Consider the following 23,942-nt stretch of genomic DNA (forward strand, 5'->3'; position numbering starts at 1 on the left):
CTTAACTATCCTCATTTTAAAAAATTATTTTATTTTTGCTGCTCTGCTTGGGTATTTTCTGCTACCTTGTCTTCCAAATTGCTGATTGGGTCCTCTGCTTCATCCAACCTCTTTCCTTCTAGTGCCTTCTAGTGTATACTTCATTTTAGATATTGTATTCTTTATTTCTGACTGCTTCTTTTTTATGGTTTCTATGTTCCCTTTTTTTTTTAGCTTACTATGTCTTTGTTGAAGTTTTCTCTGAGTTCATCCATTCTTTTCCTAAGTCCTTGAGCATCCTTATAACCATTGCTGTGAACTCTGTATCTGGTAGATTGCTTGCCTCTATTTCATTTAGATCTTTTTCTGGAGATTTCTCTTCTTCTCTCATCAGGGCATGTTCCTTTCTCCCTACTTGACTTTCTGTGTTTGTATCTATACATTAGACATATCTTCTATGTCTTCAAGTTGTACTAAGGTGGCCTTATGTAGTTGGTGTCCTGTGGGGCTCATTAGCACATTCTCCCTGATCACCTGACCTGGGTGCTCCAGGAGTGTTCCTTATGTGTATTATGTGAGCCCTCCTGTTATAATTGAGACTTGGTTGCTGTTGACCCTCAGGCTGGACCTGCAATTTCCTCATCTCTAAGTTGAGCACCAAGTGTTGCTAGGAAGATTTGATTTATTTACTTTGTTTATCAAACACTCAAATAATACTTTCTATGTGCACTTTATAAATGTTATCTCATTTAATCTTCATAACAATCCAATGAAGTAAATTCTTTTATAACTGCCATTGTACAGATAAAGTTCAAGTAGTTAATGAGCTCACCAAGGTTCACAATTAGCAAATCACATTGCTGAGAGATGAACCCAGATACTCTGACTTTAGTATCCATGCTCTTAGCTACTAAACTATGTTGCTTCCCATATGTGATAAAGTATGTGCAAGCACTAAGCATAGTGCCCTCTAAATTATGGGCATCCATTAAATGCTGACTCTTTCTTTCATTTGTAAAATTATCACTGAGACCCCACACAGTGGGTATTCTCTCTAGCTCTCAGATGAGAAATGTTGAGGTCAAAGAAGTTTGATAACTTGCTTAAGAATGCACTACTTATAAATAAAATATTTGGAATTTGAACCCAGGAACAACTGGTTTCTGGGAGAGTGTTGTTTCCCTGTATTTTGTCACACAGAAACCACTGAAGTGCACATGAGCCTAGACCACCTTATGGGGAATTCTTGTTTAGGAATGGTCATTACTCCCCAGCCACAAGCAGAAAATAATGTAGAAAAAAGGGGTTTCTGCTTAGTCTCCAGGAAGGACCTGAGTCTTTTACAATCATTAAATAGACTTAATGGCAGGTGGAAACAAAGCCTGAGAGTCTCATCAAGCTCCTGGAAAGGAACCATGACACTCACCTAACAGATTTCCTTTTATGGGAGGCCCTACATGGGGCAATCTCTTTCCTATTGTACCCTTCTCCTCCCTGCTTCCCCCTTATCCTCCCTTTCTAGCCTCCTTTCTACTCCTCCCCCTCTTTCCTCTTTCATCTCATCATCATCAACAACCCAGGAAGCCAGTCATAATTTTTATAATTTTCTTTCTCATAACTTCCATTTACTGAATGCTTTTTGGGTGCTTTTCTAGGCACTTTACATGTATTGATTTACTTAATCTTTGCAACAATGCTATGAGGCGAGAACTACTACTATTTCTGCCTCACATATGAGGAAATGGAAACCCAGAAAGGTTAAGTAACTAACCTAATAGTACCTGGCCCTGAGTTAACAGCCTTTTCAGAGGTCACATTGGAAGATGTTGATCATTGTAAAAATGCTGTTAGTTGCTAATGGAAAGCTGAGGGCATAATAGTAATAAGGAACTGGACTTTAAAGCATAATTGCTAAAAGTTCTTGGTCTTCCCCTATGGAGTGAGCTATCATCAGTGTAAAAGCAACTTTTAGCACAGAACATGCATACAATTCATTCCCATCATGTCAGAGAAGAAGGCCCCAGACTGAGTTGTTCTCAGATTACAAGGCTTGGTTTCCAATCGTGGCATTTATCTTAACTTGCCATGAGCCCTTGGGAAATTCAGTTCCCTCATCTATAAAGTGTGGATTATAATAATGCATGCATTACTAGCAGTATTGGGGTTATTAATATGAACATCAAATAAGAATGTTGAAGAAGGTGCTTTAAGTGTAAAGCACTTTACCAATATGACAATTGCACTTACTCTCCTCCTTCTCTCTCTCCTTCATCCCACTTGTCTTCTTTCACTCTATTTTTGTTTTTTCTCTTCCCTTCTTTATTCTTTCGTAACAATGTCTGCGACTTAATTGTAGCACTGCACTTAGGCAGAAGGAACACAAGCTATAGGGGCAGATAAACCTGAGTCTGCTCCTGGCTTTTCTCCTTCCTAGATAGTCCTCCCTTTGCCCAGAGTGAGCCTGAGCCACCTCAAAAGCAGGCTTGTGGCTAAACAAAATCTGGGGTGATAGAGTAATACCAGATAACATAAATAGTATGTATTTTGACTGCTCATCCAATCTACCTGGTGCTGGAGGCACAAGGAGAAAAAGAAAATTCATTCTTATTGAGTACTTACCATGTGCCTGGCATTGCTCACAATAGCTCCAGAAGTAGGTACTATTATTCCTCCCCCCACCATTTTCCATTTGAGGACACTAAGGCACACAGAAGTTTTTGTCAGCTGTTGGGCTTCTGGGAAGCACTATGACAGTTTAATGTTCAGCATATTAATTAGAGAGCCCTTGGAATCAACACTTGTAGAAGGGAAGAGAATGAGGAAGGATTGGACTGAGGGAGCTATTGAAATGCAATGCAGTCTTACTAGAAACCTCAGTCCTCACTATGAAGAGCTCTGAAGATGGAATGGCCCTTCAGAGTTATTGCCTATCTTGTATCTCTACAGGGGACCAGGTCTTTATATTCCTGCAACAGTCACTAGATTCCTAGTCCCTGATTTCTAGTTCATAGTTATTTCAACTACTCCTATTATCATGCCATCCCAAAAGGGAGAATAAAGGATTATGGACAAAAAGTAGAAGAAAAAAATGGTCTCTGAAACCAGACAAATCTGGGTTTAAATCCTGAAACTTCTCTTACTAGTGGTTTGTTAACTATGGACAAATTATTTAACCTCTTAAGCTTCAGTTTACCGTTTTGAAAAATGTCAATAAGAATACTTAGCTTGAAAGGTGTTTTTCATATCAAATGCAATCATTTATATAAGGTATCTTATATAGAGACCTAGCACAGAGTAAGTACTGAATAAATGTAAATTATTATAATAGCAAAATAAATTGCTGTGCAGTGGTGTGCTAGATTTTCTCATTTGTAGGATAGAGTGAAGAAGAGCTACCCAGAAGGGGAAAGGTCTTTACATCTTCCTGGTACTTAAAGGCACTCAGTCAGCATTTACTCCAATGAACTTATGTTTATTTAAAAGGATTTGTATAGACATAACACTCTTACTTTCAAAGAGCAGAGGAATCTCTTATATTTTGAACACACAGACACTGTGGAAACTTAAAACTGCAGTTGAGTAAGGAAGGAAGGAAAGAAAAATATCTCTCCTTCCTGACCAGGGACTGAGACCCGGAGATAAAACTTTTTCAGTTAGGCAACCCCCAACCCTGTCTCTTAAGTCTGAGAGTGACTTTATTAGAGATCTGGCTTTGGTGGAGTAGAGAGTTGTAGGGCTTGGGGACCCTGGTGCCTTTTCTTTAGGGAGGGATGGCTACCTGCACAATCCACAGGAAAGAGGGTAGCCAGCAGCTGACTTGAGCTGAGGCTGCCTTATAGAGGAAGAAAGACTCAAGGGAAGGAAGGATGAATGTAGAAGTCCCACCCACTCACATGTGTAAAGTAATTGCCACTCACTTGAATCTCACTGTCACCTCTAAGATATATCATTGAGTAGGTGCCAGAGTAATGGTTTTGAACAAAAGGCAACACAGTTGTCAGCCTGGGGCCCATGTAAGCCTCTAGCAGAGCCTTAGCCCAATGACTTAGGTGGCAAGTTAGGCAGGACTTATGAAGTGGGTATAGCTCCAGTTCCCTGATTTCACTGTGGGGAACTTCTACTATAGACTTGTGAAAAGTAGGACTATGGGAGAAAGGCCTGCAGATCTCAGGATCCCCAGACACACAGCCTGGTACCTGAGAACTTTTGTATATCTAGAAGACTAGGGGTGCAGTGTGATGGTGAACTCTATAATAACAGCCAGGCCTTCAAAATTAATATAAAAAAGAGGGTTTCTCCAAATTACTTCTGGGCCTTGAGGATAAGATGAAGGTTGGGAAGATATATGCACCAAGCCTTTTGGAAAGTCCACCAAGAAGATTGTTATCCCTTCAAAGCCTAAGGCAAAAGAACAGACAGGGGGCACACTTTACATGAAACAAGATATAGGCCTCCCCCAGCCCTCAAAGTTTAGGTCCCAGCCTTCAGGTAGAAGAGACAGAGAATCACATCTGGGTCTTCTGCCCTATCCTTAGCTCCAAACAAGAGCAGGGCTTGAAATGTGAGTGTGAGAGAAGGGATTATCAGACATACTGTTATTAGCACCTGAACCACATCTCTTCCTGAAAGAGGAAGCTGAGAGCAGAAAGAAATACCAGCAAAGTGAGAGAGGGGTTGTGCTTCCATTACATTAAACAGGAGACTTGGTAGAGGTGGGGAAGGGTTGTTTCACATTAGGACATCATCTCTGGCCAAGGGGAGGGGTTATGAGCAGCAGAGCTCTATTTATTCTCCCTCTCTTCATTCATCCTGCTTCCGTTTTGGCTTCTTGGGGTTCCGAGACCGACTCTTCGCTTTGCACAGAGGGCATATAGGTGCATTCCGGTGAATTTGCTGATGACATGACAAGCAGGCCTGGTGGGGTACACAGGACAAAGAATGTTAGTGGTCAGATTCTTCTAGGCTGTGGTTCAGCCTTTTGATTCCCAGCGTTCCAAAAAACAGTTGTGATTTTTCCCAACAGGAAGGAGCAGTAATCAGTGAGTGAAACCCAAGAACAGAGATCAGTGCTGGATGTAAGGGATGTAAAGGATAAAAGGGAGTGAGGGTCAAAAACGGGTATTGAGGAAAACTGTTCAAAACTCAGAAATAAGACAAAATGAGAACTGTGTATCCATTTAGATTATACTGGAGCATGGTTTAACAGGCCCACTCAAGAATCAAATCTCTTAATCAGGTATTAGTAAACATTTTCTGTAAAGGCCAAAATAGTAAATATTTTAAACTTTTCAGGTCATATACTCTTAGGTGTGACTACTCAATACTCTCTGTTTTACATGAAAGAATCTACAGGTAATATATCAATAGGCATGCATGTAGTCCAATAAAACTTTATTTATAAAAACAAGAAACAGTTCAGACTTGGCTGTGGACTCTAGTTTGCTAACCCCTACTCTCTGTTCAACTATTTACTATTTTTTTACTATTTAATATTGATCAGTGTTCAAACTGTGACTTATGCTGATAAATTATAAAAGGTTTTTGTCTAATAGAGATGCAGATTATTTATGTTCTGAAGAAAATATAATCACAAATGTTACAGTTTTATTGCCCTATAGAACATAAACCAATTCTGTGTTTAACTTTGCAAATTTATTTCAGCATTCCCTTCCTTCCCTGACTATATAATTATTCCTCAAATGATCTTGGAATCAGCTTTGTAATCCTGTAGGCTCTGTCATTAAAGATACATGCTTACTATATATTTGTACCAGTCATGCTTTTATCATTTTTAAAAAATTATAGTTTAGCAGAGCCTGCCAATCTCCTTGCATTCTAACTCCTCTGGGAATGTGAGGAAATAAAACAAGCAGTTCCATTCCAGCATACACACCACACTCCCCTTTTTCTGTATCCCAAACAAATGCTGTTTTAGAAAGGCCCCAAATAAGTAAAGCCAATATTCCAAGCTGCTTAAGGATAAATCACTTCTTCCACAGCCCCTACTTAGCTCACTTACCTTCATGGGTGGGGGCTGCTGCCTGAAGGTGGCTGTCTGCCGGGTGTCCTGCTTCCTAGCCACTTGAAGTTGTTGGGCAGCAGCGGCTGCAGCGGCCAGGGATTCAGGGATGGGAGGCTCCTGAGGCTCCGTCTGCCACTCTGCTTTCTGCTTCTCAAAGTAACTTTGGAGATGAGAGACACTAGGTGGATTATTCTGAAAACATGAGAAGCTTGTCCCTCTTAAAGAATTCATGCCATAGACCCAAAGAGGTTGGGCTGTGGCTCACTACAGAAAGTTCCTGCACCCTTCCCAGCAAAAAGTTCTCCCTGAGTACCAGACCCATTTTCTATTGGGAAGGTTAGCTCTTGCTCCTTGCTCTGACAGACCCAGAAAATAAATAAATCCCAGGGTTAGCAAAGTCCTCAAAGGGCATTCACTTATTCTCATCTCATGTTATTTTGTAGTATTTCTATTGTGTCCTCAGGCCTTTACTGGCATACCTCTAGGAATAAGAAACTGACCACTTCCACAGACAACCTGCTCTACCTTAAGGAAGTATGTTTCCTTCTACTAAACTGAACTCTGTCCCTCTGTAACATGAGCCCCTGGATCTTAAGATGAAGTTCCAGACTAGCCCCTAGAGACCATGAAAGCTCAGTCTTCTGTATTTTTCGAAGGTTTTTGGACACCCTTCTCAACCTTGACTTGGGAAATAACCTCTTAAGAGTCATAAACACACACACACACACACACACACACACACACACACACATCATAAACATAGCTTTGTATTGTTAAAATTGCACAAAGAATTTTAAATATCATCTAGTAATTCTAGTCTAATCATCCTTCTTTTGTTGTAACAGCCCAGCACAGCAACATGCCCAAGGTCATGCAATGAGTCAGCCACAGACAGGCCTGGGGCCAGGATTGACTTTCAGACCAAGCCGTGTGTGTGTGTGTGTGTGTGTGTGTGTGTGTGTGTGTGTGGTCTGTGTATGTTGCAGGACAGGGGGAAGGCTGCTTACTCCAAGGACAGCTTCTCCTCCTCTTCACATAGGTCAGGAAGCCTCTGCAGGCCCAGAGTCATACGCAAGGCATCCACATGTTCCTTCAGTGGCTTATACTCATCATGTAGCCGGCGAGTAGACTCTAGTAGCTTGTTTAGGTCATTCTCAGACTGTTTGATGGTATTTTCCATCTGGAACACAGAGTTAGGTAGGCACAGAGAAAATACCCCAAGATTCTCCATGATGCTGGATAGATGAGTAGATAATAGCATAGGCTCCAGAGCAAGACCAATATATGATCAAGTCCTCAATCTGCTATGTATTCTATGTGACTCTTGTCAAGCCTCAGTATCTTCATCTGTATAATGGTGATAATATTAGTGCCTACTTCATATAATCTTCATGAGGATTCAATCATTGAATTTATATAAAGCTCTCAGTACAGGGGCTAACACAGAGTAAAGGCTCAGTAAATAGTAGCTATTATTCAAATACAGCATTTTAGAACTGGAATGGCCTTTAGAGCTCATTTAGTGTACCTCATCACTATTTTACAGATCAGGGAATTATCTCAGAGAGAAGAAACTTCCTCAGAGAAATACTTCTTAGGGGGAAAGCCAAGATAAAAATTCTTGGCTTCTGCCTCCCAGGCCAGTGGCCTTTCCCCTAAATTAATGGTTCTCAAAATGTGATTACCAAATCAGCAGCATAAACATCAGCATCACCTGGGAACTCATTAGGAATGCAAATTCTCAGGCACCACCTCAGACATACAGAATCATAAACGTTAGAGTGGAGTCCAACAATCTGCTTTAGCAGGCTCTCCAGGTGCCTGATGGATATTCGAGTTTGAGATCTACTCACCTAGATTCTTAGCCCCTCTGTGGTTAATATCTTGTTTATTTCATTGACTGTATTCTTGGGTTAGCTGGCAGCAGAACTACCAACTCTTCATGAGACCCTGGAATCATGTGATTTTGTGACAAAAAATTTGAATACCTACTGTTTCAATTGCATTCAGAAAAATCAAGAAATAAGTATTACCACAGAAATGAGTTTCCCAATAGAAACTTCTTCAAATATAATTTTTAAGGCTTCTCATTGTCATAGGCTCTAAGAGTTGGAAAGGACCTTACAGGTCAACACCTCCAATATCTCTCCTGGTGAAGGAATCATCAATACTGCGGCCCAGACAGGTGATGATTCAGACTCTGCTTGAGTAATTCCAAATAGAAACTTACCATGATAGCACAGTTCATTCACCATGGTCCAAGAATCTCTAAAAAAGATACTCTAATGGGGCCCCACTTTGGCAGACTGGAAGAGGAGATTTTTTTTGGCTTAATTACAGAAGCTTTGGAGCCCTTTAGGCTAGACTCCAGAGTTAACTGCCTGCTCTGCTTTTCACCAAGGCTAGCTCCTAACTCCCAGACTCCAATAATAAGCACATCAGAGCTGAATTATACCTCAGATGAATTCTTTGACTGAATTCCTCTTATAGTACAGAGAGGGAAAATAAGGACCAAGAAGAAGAAGGGACTTGTCCAGTGATATACAGTGACAAAGCCAGGCTGGATCTCAGAATTCCTGGATTCTTCCACTCCACCACAGCCCAAAGCCTACTCTCCCAGTTGGCCACAGCCACATCTTAAGGAGAGGCTACAACACTCACTATTACCTATTTCTCAAAGGGCCCAGAGGCAGCCAGCCACATACCACATTGATGTCAGCATGGATCAGTCGGAGTTCCTCCACATGGGCCATCTTCTCTTGTAGCAGGAGGTCCATTTCCTGCTTATATTCCTTCAGGTGTCTCTCTTCTGATTCAAGGGCCTCAAACTCAGCCTTCAAACGGGCCTTGATCTTCTCCATTTGCAGGGTCTTATTCCTGCAATTCCCCAAAACCAGGATACAGACCAGAAGAGAGGAAAATGAGACTTATGCTCTGAGCCAGGGCAATCTTTCTAAGTATCCCTCTCTCCAAGCGGAGGCAACCTGAAGCCATCTCAAAAAAGTTAGGAGATTCTCTCTTTTGAGATAAAAGCTCACTGGGTCTCAAATGGATATAATTTTGCTACTTTATGGGGCATTTGCGAACATGGGACAGGTTTTACCTCCCACCCAAGATGCCAACCATGACTTCTTGGGAAACTCCAGAGCAACATTGTCCAATAAATATTCTACAATGATTGAAATGTTCTGTATCTATACTTTTCAATACAGTAACCACTAGACACATGTAGTTATTGAGCTTTTGAAATGTGGCTAGTGCAATGAAGGAACTAAATTTTGAATTTTTATTTATCAAACTTTAAATTTAAACAGCCACATGTGGTTAATGACTCTCAAATTGAGCATCACAGGTCCACTCATCAGTTCCAGAAAAACAAGACAAAAAGAATTGTTGTTCATTTCTTTTCTTAGAAAAATAAAACCTGTTTCTGATTGTTATATTCCAATTGCATACCCTCTGACTCAGTAATCCCACACCTGAAAACTTATTCTAAGAAAATAATTCTAGGAAGCAAAAAAGTTAATATGCAGGAATGTGTTTTCTGGGCTATGGGCAAAATTGGAATTTAAAAAAATATATATTTTTATTGATCTCAGAGAGGAAGGAAGAGGGAGAAAAAGAGAGAAATATCAATGATGAAAGAGTATCATTGCTTGGCTGCCTCTTGCATGCCCCACACTGGGGATTGAGCCCACAACCTGGGTATGTGCCCTTGACCAGAATTGAACCTAGGACCCTTCAGTCCACAGGCCGATGCTTTGTCCACTGAGCCAAACTGGCTAAGGTCAAATTGGAATATTTGACAGCCATTAAAAGGAATCATTATGAAAACTTGTGACTTGAAAAATATTGGAGATTTGATACTCAATGAAAAGGTTATTATGCTAAAATATATGCATATGACTAAATAAGAAAAGGAACTAGCAGGGGTACAGTTTTAAGGATCTTTAAGACTATTAGAAACATGCCCAAATGAAAGGGCTACACTGCAGCATTATTTACAATAGCCAAGATTTGGAAGCAGCCCAAGTGTCCATCAGTAGATGATTGGATAACAAATGGAATACTACTCAGCCGTAAGAAAAGGAAATCTTATCTTTTGGGACAGCATGGATAAGAGCATTGACAAGTACCATATAATTTTACTCATATGTGGAATCTAATAAACAAAATGAACAAACAAGCAAAATAGAGAGAGACGCATAGAGAGTAAGCTAACAGCTGTCAGGGGTGGGGGTGGGTTGGTGAAATGATTGAGCAAAAAAGAAAAAGAAAACCTCATGGACACAGGCAATAGTGTTGTGATTGCTGGGGGAAGCAGGGAGATGGGGGAGGTGGAGGAGGAATGGGGATAAATGGTGATGGAAAGAGACTTGACGGGTGGTGAAAACACAATACAAGGTACAGATGATGTGTTGTGAAATTGTGCATTTGAAACCTGTATAATTTTGTTAACCCAGTGTCACCCCAATAAATTCAATGAAAAGGAAAAAAAATAAAGTACAAGAATGAAAGAAGTTATCCTATGGAAACATTAATCAAAGGAAACCAGGAATGGATAGATTAGTATCAAAATAAGTTGACTTTAGAGCAAAGAAAATTACTAAGAGATCTTTAAGGGGGGAGCAGCAGTGGCTAGAAGCGCAGCCTAGCCACCACACAGACTGGGCTTGGACACCACCCCATACCCGCGCAGTGAACCTCAAACCAGTGGGACCTCACAAGGGACAGCCGCTGCTGGCACCGGGACCCTGCAGTGACTTGCATACCATCCCTGCCGCAGACTCCAGGACCCCCGCAGTGACTCACACACCACCCCTGCTGCAGGCTCCAGGACCATGCAGTGAATCACATGCTAGAGGGACCTCGCAGGTGACCCCCGCTGCTGACTCTGGGACCAAGAAGTGAGTCTCATGCCAGCAGAATATTGGAGGCAACCCTCACCATGGGAGCCGGGACCCCAAAGTGAGTTGCACACTAGCAGGACCTTGCAAGCAACCCCACTGTGGCTCCGGGACCACACAGTGAGTCCCACGTCAGTGGGCTCTGGGACCTCACAGCTAGTCGCACACCAGAGGAACTGTGGCGCCCCCACCAACCCAGACTGTCTGCAGCTGATACTTGTGGGACCAGATCTGTGGGGAAAAGGAGTACAACTCAGAACAAAGACAATCGAGGTGTGAGACTCAAGGCAGACCCAGCTTCTGGGCTAAGGAGTTCCGGACCACTGTACTACTAGAGGCTTCAACCTCTCAGACCTGAATATGGTTGCCCAGGGCCAGAAAGGGACAGTGATTCACACTGACCTGCACCACAGAGGCTCCCAGAGGTCCAGGATAGACACACCAAGGGACCAGATTCAACATCAGGGCAAAATCCAGTGAGGCCCAACCTCACTGGCAACAAGTTGGAGGGGAGATACTTGCCACAAACAGGACATCAACAATGAAGTGGAACAGGAAAACACACCCACCACATTCCCTGAAAGCTAAATGACACTTACCCAGGCAAAAGCTCTGTCAGAAACAGACTTTTGAGTGATTAAGATTGACAAGCTGCTGACAGGCAAAGGCAGGCAGTGGCAAAGTGTGGGGAGCCAGGGTAAATATGCTGAACCAGCCCTGGGCCCCATGTGGCTAACAAGTCTACTTTAGAGGGCAGATGGAGCCCTCCTGCTTGCGGCCAAGGCCTGTGGAGACAGACACAAGTGGTGGATCGCCTGAAGCAGCAAGCAGCACATCCACAACAGCTTCCACAATGTGGTTGGGGGTGAGCCACATAGTTAGACAACCTGTGAGGTGACTCCATCCACAAACAGGACACTAACATTAAAGACTTAACTACATCAGGACAACCCAAATAACTCAAATAGGGGGTTTTCTTAGAACACCCAGCTCAAGAGATCTGAGAGACTGTATCACTGGGTCCCACAAAACACAGACTATATAGGATCACCCCCAAAAAAGTTGGGTAGCATAACAGGTTGATCTAAGATATAGAAACAAATACAAAGGGACAACAAAAATGGGGAGGCAATGAGGAAAGGAATTTGTCCCATTAAGAATTCACTGTAATGGTTATAAGGATGCTCAAACATCTGACTGAGAATTAAAAGCAACTCAATGAGAATTATAAAAAGCTGAATAAGAAATATACCAACATGGATAGGAATCAAGAGGAAATGAAGAATGACAGCTGCAATAAAGAACACACTGGAAGGTTCCAACAGTAGACTAGAAGAAGCTGAGGATTAATCAGCCAGATAGAAGACGAGGTAGTAAAAAACACCCATTCAGAGCAGCAATTGGGAAAAAACCAAGTAAACAGAAGGAGGAGAGTTTAAGGGAGCTTGAAGATAACGTGAAACCAAGCAACATCCACATAATAGGGGTGATAGAAGGAGAGGAAGCTGAGCAAGGAAAAGAAAACCTGTTTGAAGAAATAATGACAGAAAACTTCCCTGACTTGGAGAAGAAAAAAGTCACACAAGTCCAGGAAGCACAGAGAGTCCCAAACAAGATAAATCTCAAAAAGACCCACACGAAGATACATCATAATTAAAATGGCAAACGTTAAAGACAAAGAAAGAATCTTAAAGGGAGAGAGAGAGAGAGAGAGAGAGAGAGAGAGAGATACCTACAAGGGATCTCTCATTAGACTACCAGCTGATTTCACAACAGAAACACATCAGGCCAGAAGGGAGTGGCAGAAAGTATACAAAGTAATGAAAAACAAGAGGCTGAATCTCAGACTACTCTATGCAGCAAAGTTATCATTCGAAATTGAAGGTGAAATCAGAAGCTTCACAAACTAAAAAAGGCTAAAGGAGTTTATTACCACAAAACCAGAATTGCAAGAAATACTAAAGGGGCTGTTGTAAGAAGAAAAAATAGAAAGAGAGGTAGAAACATGGGCATAAAGAAAAAAAATGGCAAAAACAAGTACCTAACAATAATAGCCTTAAAGGTAAATGGATTAAATGCTCCAATCAAAAGACATAGGGTAGCTGAGTGGATAAGAAAACATGACCCGAGAACCAAGATGGCTGCATAGGTTAACGCCAGAGTTTGCTGTCTCAAACAACCACTTCAAAAATACAACTAAAAGACAGAACGGACATCACCCAGAACCACAGGAAGGCTGGCTGAGGAGAGATTCTACAACTAGAAGAAAAGAGAAATCCATACTGAGACTCAGAGGAGGCGCAGTGCGAAGGTGAAATACTAAGGTGCAGAGGTGCATGTGGAGCGGGCCGGCGGCGGAGGGCGTGGTTGTTGTTTTCAATCGGGAGGGAGTTTCAGACTCTGAGCTCCAGATCCGGGCGAGTCTCTAGGGACCCAGACTCAAACGGGAGAAACGGGAAGGCAGCTTTATCTCCGAGGTTTGCAGCGGTTGCAGAGCCGCTGGGGATGGAACTGAGAGCAGCCATAACTGCATGCTCTGCCCGCCCTGTGGATCCCCTGGGACCCGCCCCGCCCAAGCCCTGCACAGAGGCATTTGCCGGATAGCCTCAGGCAAAGGCTAGATTAGTACCGCCCTAGAGATTCAGCACTGAAGCTTTCCCACTGCAGACACAGCTGACTCTCATAGCCAGTTAGCCTGAAGGTCAATTCACCCCTAGTATTGCCGACAACAATTAAGGCTTAACTACAAGACTGCACACAAAGACCACAAGGAGGTGCACCAAGAAAGCATAAAAAATGCGGAGACAAAAAAACATGACAGAAATGGAGGATATAGAGCTAAAAAACGCACTTTTGAGGGCTTTCAATAATTTGCTAGAAACTGCCGATAAACTTGATGAGAGCCTCAAGAAATCTAATGAGACCCTCGATGTTGTGATAAAGAACCAACTAGAAATTAAGCATTCACTGACTGAAATAAATAATATTATACAGACTCCCAACAGCAGACCAGAGGAGCGCAAGAATCAAGTCAAAGATTTGAAATGCAAAGAAGCAAAAAACACCCAACCAGAAAAGCAAAATGAAAAAAGAATCCGAAAATACGAAGATAGTGTAAGGAGCCTCTGGGTCAGTTTCAAACGCACCAACATCAGAATTATAGGGGTACCAGAAGATGACAGACAGCAAGATATTGAAAACCTATTTGAAGAAATAATGACAGAAAACTTCCCCCACCTGGTGAAAGAAATGGACTTACAGGTCCAATAAGCGCAGAGAACCCCAAACAAAAGGAATCCAAAGAGGACCACACCAAGACACATCATAATTAAAATGTCAAGAGCAAAAGACAAAGAGAGAATCTTAAAAGCAGCAAGAGAAAGAGACTCAATTACCTACAAGGGAATACCCATACAACTGTCAGCTGATTTCTCAACAGAAACTTTGCAGGCCAGAAAGGAGTGGCAAGAAATATTCAAAGTGATGAATACCAAGAACCTACAACCAAGATTACTTTATCCAGCAAAGCTATCATTCAGATTTGAAGGTCAGATAAAGAGCTTCACAGATAAGAAAAAGCTAAAGGAGTTCATCACCACCAAACCAGTATTATATGAAATGCTGAAAGGTATCCTTCAAGAAGAGGAAGAAGAAAAAGGTAAAGATACAAATTATGAACAACAAATACACATCTATCAACAAGTGAATCTAAAAATCAAGTGAATAAATAATCTGATGAACAGAATAAACTGGTGAATATAATAGAATCAGGGGCGTAGAAAGGGAGTGGACTGAATATTCTCGGGGTGGGTAGGGGGTGTGGAGGTGCGGGAAGAGACTGGACAAAAATCGTGCACCTATGGATGAGGACAGTGGGTGGGGAGTGAGGGCGGAGGGTGGGGCGGGAACTGGGAGGAGGGGAGTTATTGGGGGGAAAAAAAGAGGAACAAATGTAATCTGAACAATAAAGATTTAATTTAAAAAAAAAAGATTTGGGATATCTAATCCCCTGAACAAAAAAAAAAAAAAAAGAAAAGAAAAGAAAAGAAAACATGACCCATATATGGGGTGTCTACAAGAGACTCACCTTGGAACAAAGGACTCACACAGACTGAAAGTGAAAGGATGGAAAAATTTTTTTCAGGCAAATGGAAATAATAAAAAGCTGGGGTAGCAATACTTATATCTGACAAAATAGAACTCAAGATGAAGGCCATAAGAAGAGATAAGCAAGGCCACTTCATAATACTAAAGGGATCAATACAACAAGAGGCTATAACTCTGGTAAATATATATGCACCCAATACAGGAGCATCTATGTATAAAAAATACTTCTGAAGGATATCAAGAGAAAGATCAAAAGCAATAGAATCAGAGTTGGGGACTTTAATACCCCACTGACACCACTGGATAAATATTCTAGAAAAAAACAACAAGAAAACAGCCATCCTAAATGACATTATAGAACAGATGGAACAAACTGACATCTTCAGAACATTCCACCCCAAAGCTAGAGAATATACATTCTTCCCAAATGTACATGGGACATTTTCAAAGATAGCCCTCATGTTAGGACATAGAGTAAGTCTCTTCAAGTTCAAGAAGACTGAAATCATATAAAACATCTTCTCAGATCGCAATGGAATAAAATTAGAAATCAACTACAATAAAAACAATCATAAACAATCAACTATATGGAGGCTAAATAGCATGCTATTAAACAATGAATGGGTTACCAAAGAGATCAGAGAAGAAATAAAAAGTACCCTGGAAAGAAAATAAAATAAAAGCACAACAAACCAAAATCTATGGGACACAGTATAAGCAATGCTGAGAGAGAAGTTCATAACAATACAGGCTTATCTCAAAAAAGTAGAAACACTTGTAATAAGTTATCTAACCCTACAACTTAAAGAATTAGAAAGAGAGCAACAAGAAAAACCCAGAGTAAATAGAAGGAAGGAATTAATAAAGCTCAGAGCAGAAATAAATGACATAGAGACCAAAAAAAAACAATACAAAAGATCAATAAAACCAATAGCTGGTTCTTTGAAAGGATGAACAAGATTGATGAATCTCTTGTCAGACTCACTAAGAAATGGAGAGAGAGGAGCCAAATAAACAAAATCAGAAAGGAAAGAGGTGAAGTAACAAATGACGGCACAGACATACAAAGGAGCATAAAAATATACTATGAATAACTCTACTCCAATAAACTGAACAACCTTGACAAAATGGACATATTCCTAAAAAAAAAAAATACAACTTTCCAAAACTCAGTCAGCAAGAATCAGAAAACCTGAATAGACTGAAAACTACTGATGAAATCAAAGCAGTAATAAAAAAAATTTCCCAGCAAACAAAAGTTTTGGTCTGGACAGCTTCACACGGGAGTTTTACCAAACAATCAAAGAAGAACTAACAGTTATCCTTCTCAAATTATTCAAAAAAATGCAGAAAGAAGGAACACTTGTAAGCTCTTTCTACTAGGCCAGCAATACCATAATTATCCCCAAACCAGATAAAGACATGACAAATAAAATGAATTAGAGGCCAGGAGACCATGCCATCTTGAAGGGGAGAGTGGCTGTTATCGGAAACCTATACATCACGGGAATCTACAACAACACCACCCAGGGAACAGTTGCGAACCCAGGAACACTGGATCTCAAGCAGCACGAATATGCAGACTCAGAGGAGCTCTACACCCTCTCACAGAAAGGTCAGATTTCGCCTAGGAAAAAGAGACAGAGAGCTATATAACCAGACACCCGGAGAAGAGAGATCATGGGGAGACAAAGAAACAGCCCCCATATGAAAGAAAAGGAGGCATCACCAGAAAAGGAAGTAAATGAAATTGAGGCAAGCAATATGTCAGAGAAAGAATTCAGAGAAATGGTCATAAGGTCGCTGAAAAGAATGGAAGACAAATTAAATAATATGTGTAAGAACCACGAGAAAATGAAGAAGAACAAAGAAGAAATGAAAAATGACATCACTGCTATATAAAACTCAATAGAAAGCATCAACAGTAGACTAGAAGAAGCAGAGTACCGCATCAGTGACCTAGATGACAAGGTAGAAAAAAATACCCAAACAGAGCAGCATCTAGAAAAAACACTTAAAAAAAGGAGGAGAGCCTAAGGAAATTTTGGGACAACACGAAACGAAACAACATCTGCATAATAGGGGTGCTAGAAGGAGTGGAAACTGAGCAAGGAATAGAAAACCTGTTTGAAGAAATAATGACAGAAACCTTCCCTGATATGGGGAAGAAAAAACTCACACAAATCCAAGAAGCTCACAGAGTCCCAAACAAAATGAACCCCAAAAACCGACGCCAAGGCACACTATAATTAAATTAGTAAACACCAACAACAAAGTAAGAATATTAAAAGCGGCCAGACAGACAGAAAGTTACCTACAAGGGATCCCCCATCAGACTGGTGACTGATTTCTCAACAGAAACACATCAGGCCAGAAGGGAATAGAATGAAATATACAAAGTCATGCAAAGGAAGGGTCTGAATCCAAGAATACTGTACCCAGCAAGGCTATCAATCAAAATTGAGGGGGAAATCAGGAGCTTCACAGACAAAAAAGGACTAAGAGAGTTTATTATCACCAAACCAGCAATGCAAGAAATGCTAAAGGGTCTGCTGTAAAAAGAAGAAATAAGAAGTGAAGAAGGAACACAGGTGTAAAGAAAAAAAAAATGGTGACAAAAAGTACTATCAATAATAACTTTAAATGTAAATGGATTAAATGCCCCAATCAAAAGACATAGGGTAGCTGAGTGGATAAGAAAACATGATCCATATATCTGCTGTCTACAGGAAACCCACCTCAGAAAAAAGGACTCACACAGACTAATGGTGAAGGGATGGGAAAGGGTTTTTCAGGTGAATGGAAATGGGGAAAAAAAGCCAGGGTAGCAATACTTATATCGGACAAGTTAGATCTCAAAGTGAAGGACATAATAAGAGATAAGGAAGGCCACTTCATAATAATAAAGGGAGCAATCCAACAAGAAGAAATGACTCTGGTAAACATATACACACCCAATACAGGAGCACCCAAATACATAAAAAAAACTTCTGCAGGATATCAAGGGAGGGATTGACAGCAATACAGTCATAGTAGAGGACTTTAATACCCCACTATCACCATTGGAAAAATCCTCTAAACAAAAAATCAGCAAAGAAACATCAATACTAAATGACTCACTAGATCAGATAGAAATAATTGACATTTTCAGAACATTTCACCCCAAAGCCACACAATATACATTCTCAAGTACACATGGGTCATTTTCAAAGATAGACCATATATTGGATCACAAGAAAAGTCTCTTCAAATTCAAGAAGAAAGAAATCATATAAAGCATCTTCTCAGATCACAATGGCATAAAACTAGAAATCAACTACAATAAAAATAATTTAAAAAAATCAAACAAAATAGCATGCTATTAAACAATGACTGGGTTACACAAAGGAACACTATGCTACTATAAAAAAGAAGGAATGCTTACCATTTGCTGCAGCATGGCTGGAACTGGACAGCATTATGCTAAGTGAAATAAACCAGTCAGTGAAAGAAAAATACCACATGATCTCACTCATTTATGGATAATAAAGACCATTATAACCTGATGAACAAAAAAATAGATACAGAGGCAGAGAAGCATCAAACTGTCAAATTACAGCAGGAAGGGAGAGAGAGAGAGAGATCAAAACATCAATAATGAGAGAGAATCATTGATTGGCTCCCTCCTGCACGACCCCCACTGGGGATTACACCTGCACCTGGGGCATGTGCCCTTGACCAAAACAGAATCAGGGATCCCTCAGTCCACGGGCCAACGCTCTATCCACTGAGCAAAATGGTCTGGGGCTCTAATTCTACATCATAAAGAATTAGAAAGAGAGCAAAAGGGAAAGCCCAGAATAAGTAGAATGAAGGTAATAATAAAGTTCAGAGTGGAAATAAATGACATAGAGACACACAGAAATAATACAAAAGATCAATAAAACAAAGAGCTGGTTCTTTGAAAGGGTAAACAAGATTGATGACCTCTAGCCAGACTACCAAGAAACAAAGAGGGAGGACCCAAATAAACAAAATCAGAAATGAAAGATCTAAAGTAACAACTGACCCCACAAAATACAAAGGGTCATTTAAAAGAATACTATGAACAACTCTATTCCAACAAATTGGACAACCATGACCAAATGGATATATTCCTAGAAAAATAGAATCTTCCAAAACTCAATCAAGAAGAACCAGAAAACCTGAAGAGGCTTATAACTGCTGATGAAATTGAAGTAGTAATTTTAAAAAGTCCCGCAAACAAATGTCCTGGTATGGACAGCTTCACAGGGGAGTTTTACCAAACATCCAAAGAAAAACTAACACCTATCCCCCTCAAAATATTCCAAAATATTCAAGAGGAAGGAACACTGCCAAGCTCTTTCTATGGGGCCAGCATTGTCCTAATCCCAAAATCAGATAAATAGACTACAAAGAAAGAGAATTATAGGCCAGTATCCCTGATGGACACAGATGCTAAAATATTCAACCAAATATTAGCAAATCCGATCCAGCAATACATTAAAAAGATCATACAACATGACCATGTTGGATTTGTTCCAAGGATGCAAGGCTGGTACAATATCCACAAATCCATAAATGTGATACAGCACATTAACAGATTGTAAGACAAAAATCACATGATCATATTGATGCAGAAAGGCATTTAACAAAGTGCAACACCCTTTTCTGATAAAAACGCTCAGAAAATTGGGAATAGAGGGATTATACCTCAACATAATAAAAGCTTAATATGACTAGCCTACAGACAAAATCATACTCAATGTGCAAAAACTAAGACCATTTCCCCTAATACAGGGATGCCCACTTTCACCACTCCTGTTCAACATAGTACTGGAAGTGCTAGTCATAGCAATAAGACAAGAAGAAATGAAAGGCATCCAAATTGGAAAAGAGGAAGTAAAACTGTCATTATTTGCATATGGCATGATATTGTATATAAAAAACCCTAAAGACTCCATAAAAAACTACTATATTTCATAAATGAATTCGGCAATGTAGCAAGATACAAAATTAACACCAAGAAATCTATGGCATTTTTATACACCAATATTGAACTCACAGAAAAAGAAACTAAAAAATATATACCATTTCCATTGCAACAAAAAATTAAGATACTTGGGAATAAACTTAACCAAGGAGATAAATGGCCTGTACTCTCAATACTACAGGCATTAAAAAAAAGAGATAGAGGAAGATATAAACCAGTGGAAGAATATACCATGTTTATGGGTTGGTAGAATAAACATCATTAAAATGTCCCTACTACCCAAACCAATCTAGGTTCAATGTATCCCTGTGAAAATACCAATGGCATATTTCACAGACTAGAACAAACACCACTCCAAAAATTTATATGGACCCATAAAAGACCCCAAATAGCTGCAACAATCTTGAGAAAAAAGAATAAAGTTGGGGGGATCACAATACCAGATATCAAGTTATCCTACAAAGCCACTGTACTCTACCATAAACAGCCTGGTACTGGCACAAGAACAGATATATAGACCAAGGAAACAGAACAGAGGACCCAGAAATTGACCCAAGCCATTATGCCCAATTAATATTTGACAAAGAAGGCAAGAGCATACAATGAAGTTAAGACAGTCTCTTCAATAAATGGTGTTGGGGGGAGCGTAAATTCCCAGCAGGAAAGAAGAAGCAACAGGCAGGAGAACGCAAGGGAGGACCAGCAACAACATCCTCACTGCTTCTTCGGACTTTAAAACTCTCCTCATAGAAATCCTTGTGTTCAGATCCAGTCATAAACTTTGGATAATACAAGAAAGAAACCTCAATTAAGTGCAGTTTTTGGGGTCACCACAAGTCACCCAAGCAGGGGTGAAAAGAGGATTTAACTTTTTGCAGATTCAAGCAACAGCGGCCTCCTGATCACCACACGCTCTGCCTGGGGAACAGTTGCTGTGTGTGAAGCCTCCCTCCACCAGCCAGAAGAGCCACCACAGCTGTGAACAGCACCCACCAGAGGCTCTGCTATCAACAGAGGAGCCGCTGCTACCACAACCGCCCAAGGAGCAACCACAGCCCGAGGAGCCACTGCCACCCAGGGAGCAGCCACTGCCACCCAGGGTCCAGCCACTGAACGACTCAACAACTAGTCATGTCAGTGAGATCAAACATGGGTAGACAAAGAAACCCCCAAAGGAAAGAAAAGGAGGACTCGCCAGAAAAGCAGCTAAGTGAGACAGAGATATGCAACATGACGGAAAAAGAATTCAGAATAAGGTTCCTAGAGTACATGCACCGGATGTTCAAGAAGCAAGAAGAAACAGATGAAAAACTCAACTACGTATGCAAGAAGCTAGAAGAAACAGGTGAAAAAATCAACAACTTAAGTAAGTCCCAAGAAGAAATGAAGAGCGACATAGCTGCAATAAAAAACACCATTGAAAGTATCAACAGTAGACTGGGAGAAGCGGAGGACCGAATCAGTGAATTAGAAGACAAGGAAGCAAAACACACTCAAACTGTACTGCAAATGGAGAAAAAAATTAAAAGACAGGAGGAGAGCCTAAGGGAGCTTTGGGTCAACATGAAACGAAGCAACATACGAATAATAGGGGTGCCAGAACAACAGAAAGATGAACATGGATTAGAAAACCTATTCGAAGAAATAATATCAGAAAACTTCCCTGAGGTGGGGAAGAAAAAAGTCACACAAGCCCAGAGAGTCCCAAACAAGGTGAACCCGAAAAGACCCACACCAAGACACATCATAATTACCATGGCAAATGTTCAGGATAAAGAGAGAATCTTACAGGCTGCAAGAGAGAGACGGAAAGTAACATACAAGGGATCTCCCATTAGATTATCAAATGATTTCTCAACAGAAACACATCAGGCCAGAAAAGAATGGACGGAAATCTACAAAGTGATGCAAAGCAAAGGACTGAATCCAAGAATATTCTATCCAGCAAGGCTATCATTCAAAATTGAAGGGGAAATAAGAAGCTTCACAGACAAAAAAAGGCTAAGGGAGTTTATCACCACCAAGCCAGCAATGCAAGAAATGCTAAAGGGACTGGTGTAAAAAGAAGAAATAAAAAGCTCAGAAAGAAAACAGCCACACAAAAAAAGAAATGGCTACAAACAAGTACCTTTCAATAATAACTTTAAATGTAAATGGACTAAATGCTCCAACCAAAAGACATCGAGTGGCTGAATGGATAAAAAAACATGACCCATACATCTGCTGTCTACAAGAGACCCACCTCATTAGAAGGGACTCACACAGACTGAAAGTGAAGGAATGGAAAAATATCTTTCACGCAAATGGAAAGGAAAAGAAAGCTGGGGTAGCAATACTTATATCTGACAAAATACACCTCAAAGTGAAGGCCATAACCAGAGATAAGGAAGGCCACTTCATAATACTAAAGGGATCAATACAGCAAGAAGATATAACCCTGGTAAACATATATGCACCCAATGCAGGAGCACCCACATACATAAGAAAACTTCTGGAAGATATCAGGGGAGATATCGACAATAACACAATCATAGTAGGGGACTTTAATACACCACTGACATCACTGGATAAATCCGTTAGACAAACAATCAGCAAAGAAACAGCAATCCTAAATGACTCACTAGATCAGATGGACTTAATTGACATCTTCAGAACACTTCACCCCACAGCTGCGGAATATACATTCCTCTCAGGTGCTCATGGGACATATTCAAAAATAGACCACATATTGGGTCACAAGCAAAGTCTCCACAAATTCAAGAAGATTGAAATCATAAAAAGCTTCTTCTCAGACCACGATGGCATAATGTTAGAAATAAACTACAATAAAAACAACCCAAAATACTCAAACACTTGGAAGCTGAATAGCATGTTATTAAATATTGATTGGGTTACCGATGACATCAAAGAAGAAATTAAAAACATCCTGGACACTAATGACAATGAAAACACAACAATCCAAAACCTCTGGGACACAATGAAAGCAGTCCTGAGAGGGAAGTTTATAGCTCTACAGGCCTATCTCAAAAAACAAGAAAAAATGGTAGTTAATCATCTAACTCTACAACTCAAAGAATTAGAAAGAGAGCAACAAGAAAACCCCAGAGTGAGCAGAAGGAAGGAGATAATAAAGATTAGAGCAGAAATCAATGACATAGAGACCAAAAAAACAATACAGAAAATCAATGAAACCAAGAGCTGGTTCTTTGAAAGGATAAACAAGATTGACAAACCCCTAGCCAGGCTCACCAAGAAGCAAAGAGAGAGGTCCCAAATAAACCAAATCAGAAATGATAGAGGCGAAATAACAACAGACCCCACAGAAATACAAATGATTGTTAAACAATACTACGGGCAACTCTACTCCAACAAACTAGACAACCTGGAGGAAATGGACAAATTCCTAGAAAAATACAACATTCCAAAATTCAATCAGGAAGAATCTAAAAACCTCAATAGGCCAATAACTATGGAAGAAATTGAAGCAGTCATCAGAAAGCTTCCAGCAAACAAAAGCCCAGGGCCAGACGGCTTCACAGGGGAGTTTTACGAAACATTCAAGGAAGAACTAAAACCTATCCTCCTCAGACTACTACAAAAAATTCAAAAGGAAGGAACACTTCCATGCTCATTCTATGAAGCCAGCATCACCCTAATACCAAAACCAGGTAAAGACATCACAATGAAAGAGAATTACAGGCCAATATCCCTCATGAACATAGATGCCAAAATCCTCAACAAAATCTTAGCAAATCGGATCCAGCAGTACATCAGAAGGATCATTCACCATGACCAAGTAGGATTTATCCCAGAGATGCAAGGATGGTACAACATCCGTAAATCAATAAATGTGATACATCACATAAACAAATTGAAAGAAAAAAAACCACATGGTCATATCAATTGATGCAGAAAAAGCATTCGACAAAATCCA

General features: G+C 40.4%; 1 protein-coding gene across 1 annotated transcript in view; it reads right to left on the reverse strand.

Moving 5' to 3' along the window:
- Positions 1-3,454: 3,454 nt before the first annotated feature.
- The window catches only part of ZC4H2 (zinc finger C4H2-type containing), an 81,954-nt gene continuing 61,466 nt past the window's right edge, over positions 3,455-23,942 (reverse strand). Inside the window, exons 2-5 of the mRNA XM_006082842.3 lie at positions 8,707-8,878; positions 7,009-7,181; positions 5,999-6,161; positions 3,455-4,893 (exon numbers count right to left, since the gene is read on the reverse strand). Of these exons, the coding sequence (XP_006082904.1) occupies positions 4,780-4,893; positions 5,999-6,161; positions 7,009-7,181; positions 8,707-8,878 (622 nt within the window). The 3' untranslated portion in view covers positions 3,455-4,779. The remainder of the gene's footprint in view (positions 4,894-5,998; positions 6,162-7,008; positions 7,182-8,706; positions 8,879-23,942) is intronic.

The sequence above is a fragment of the Myotis lucifugus genome, unplaced genomic scaffold (assembly GCF_000147115.1).
Source record: "Myotis lucifugus unplaced genomic scaffold, Myoluc2.0 scaffold_4, whole genome shotgun sequence".
Lineage (NCBI taxonomy): Eukaryota > Metazoa > Chordata > Mammalia > Chiroptera > Vespertilionidae > Myotis > Myotis lucifugus.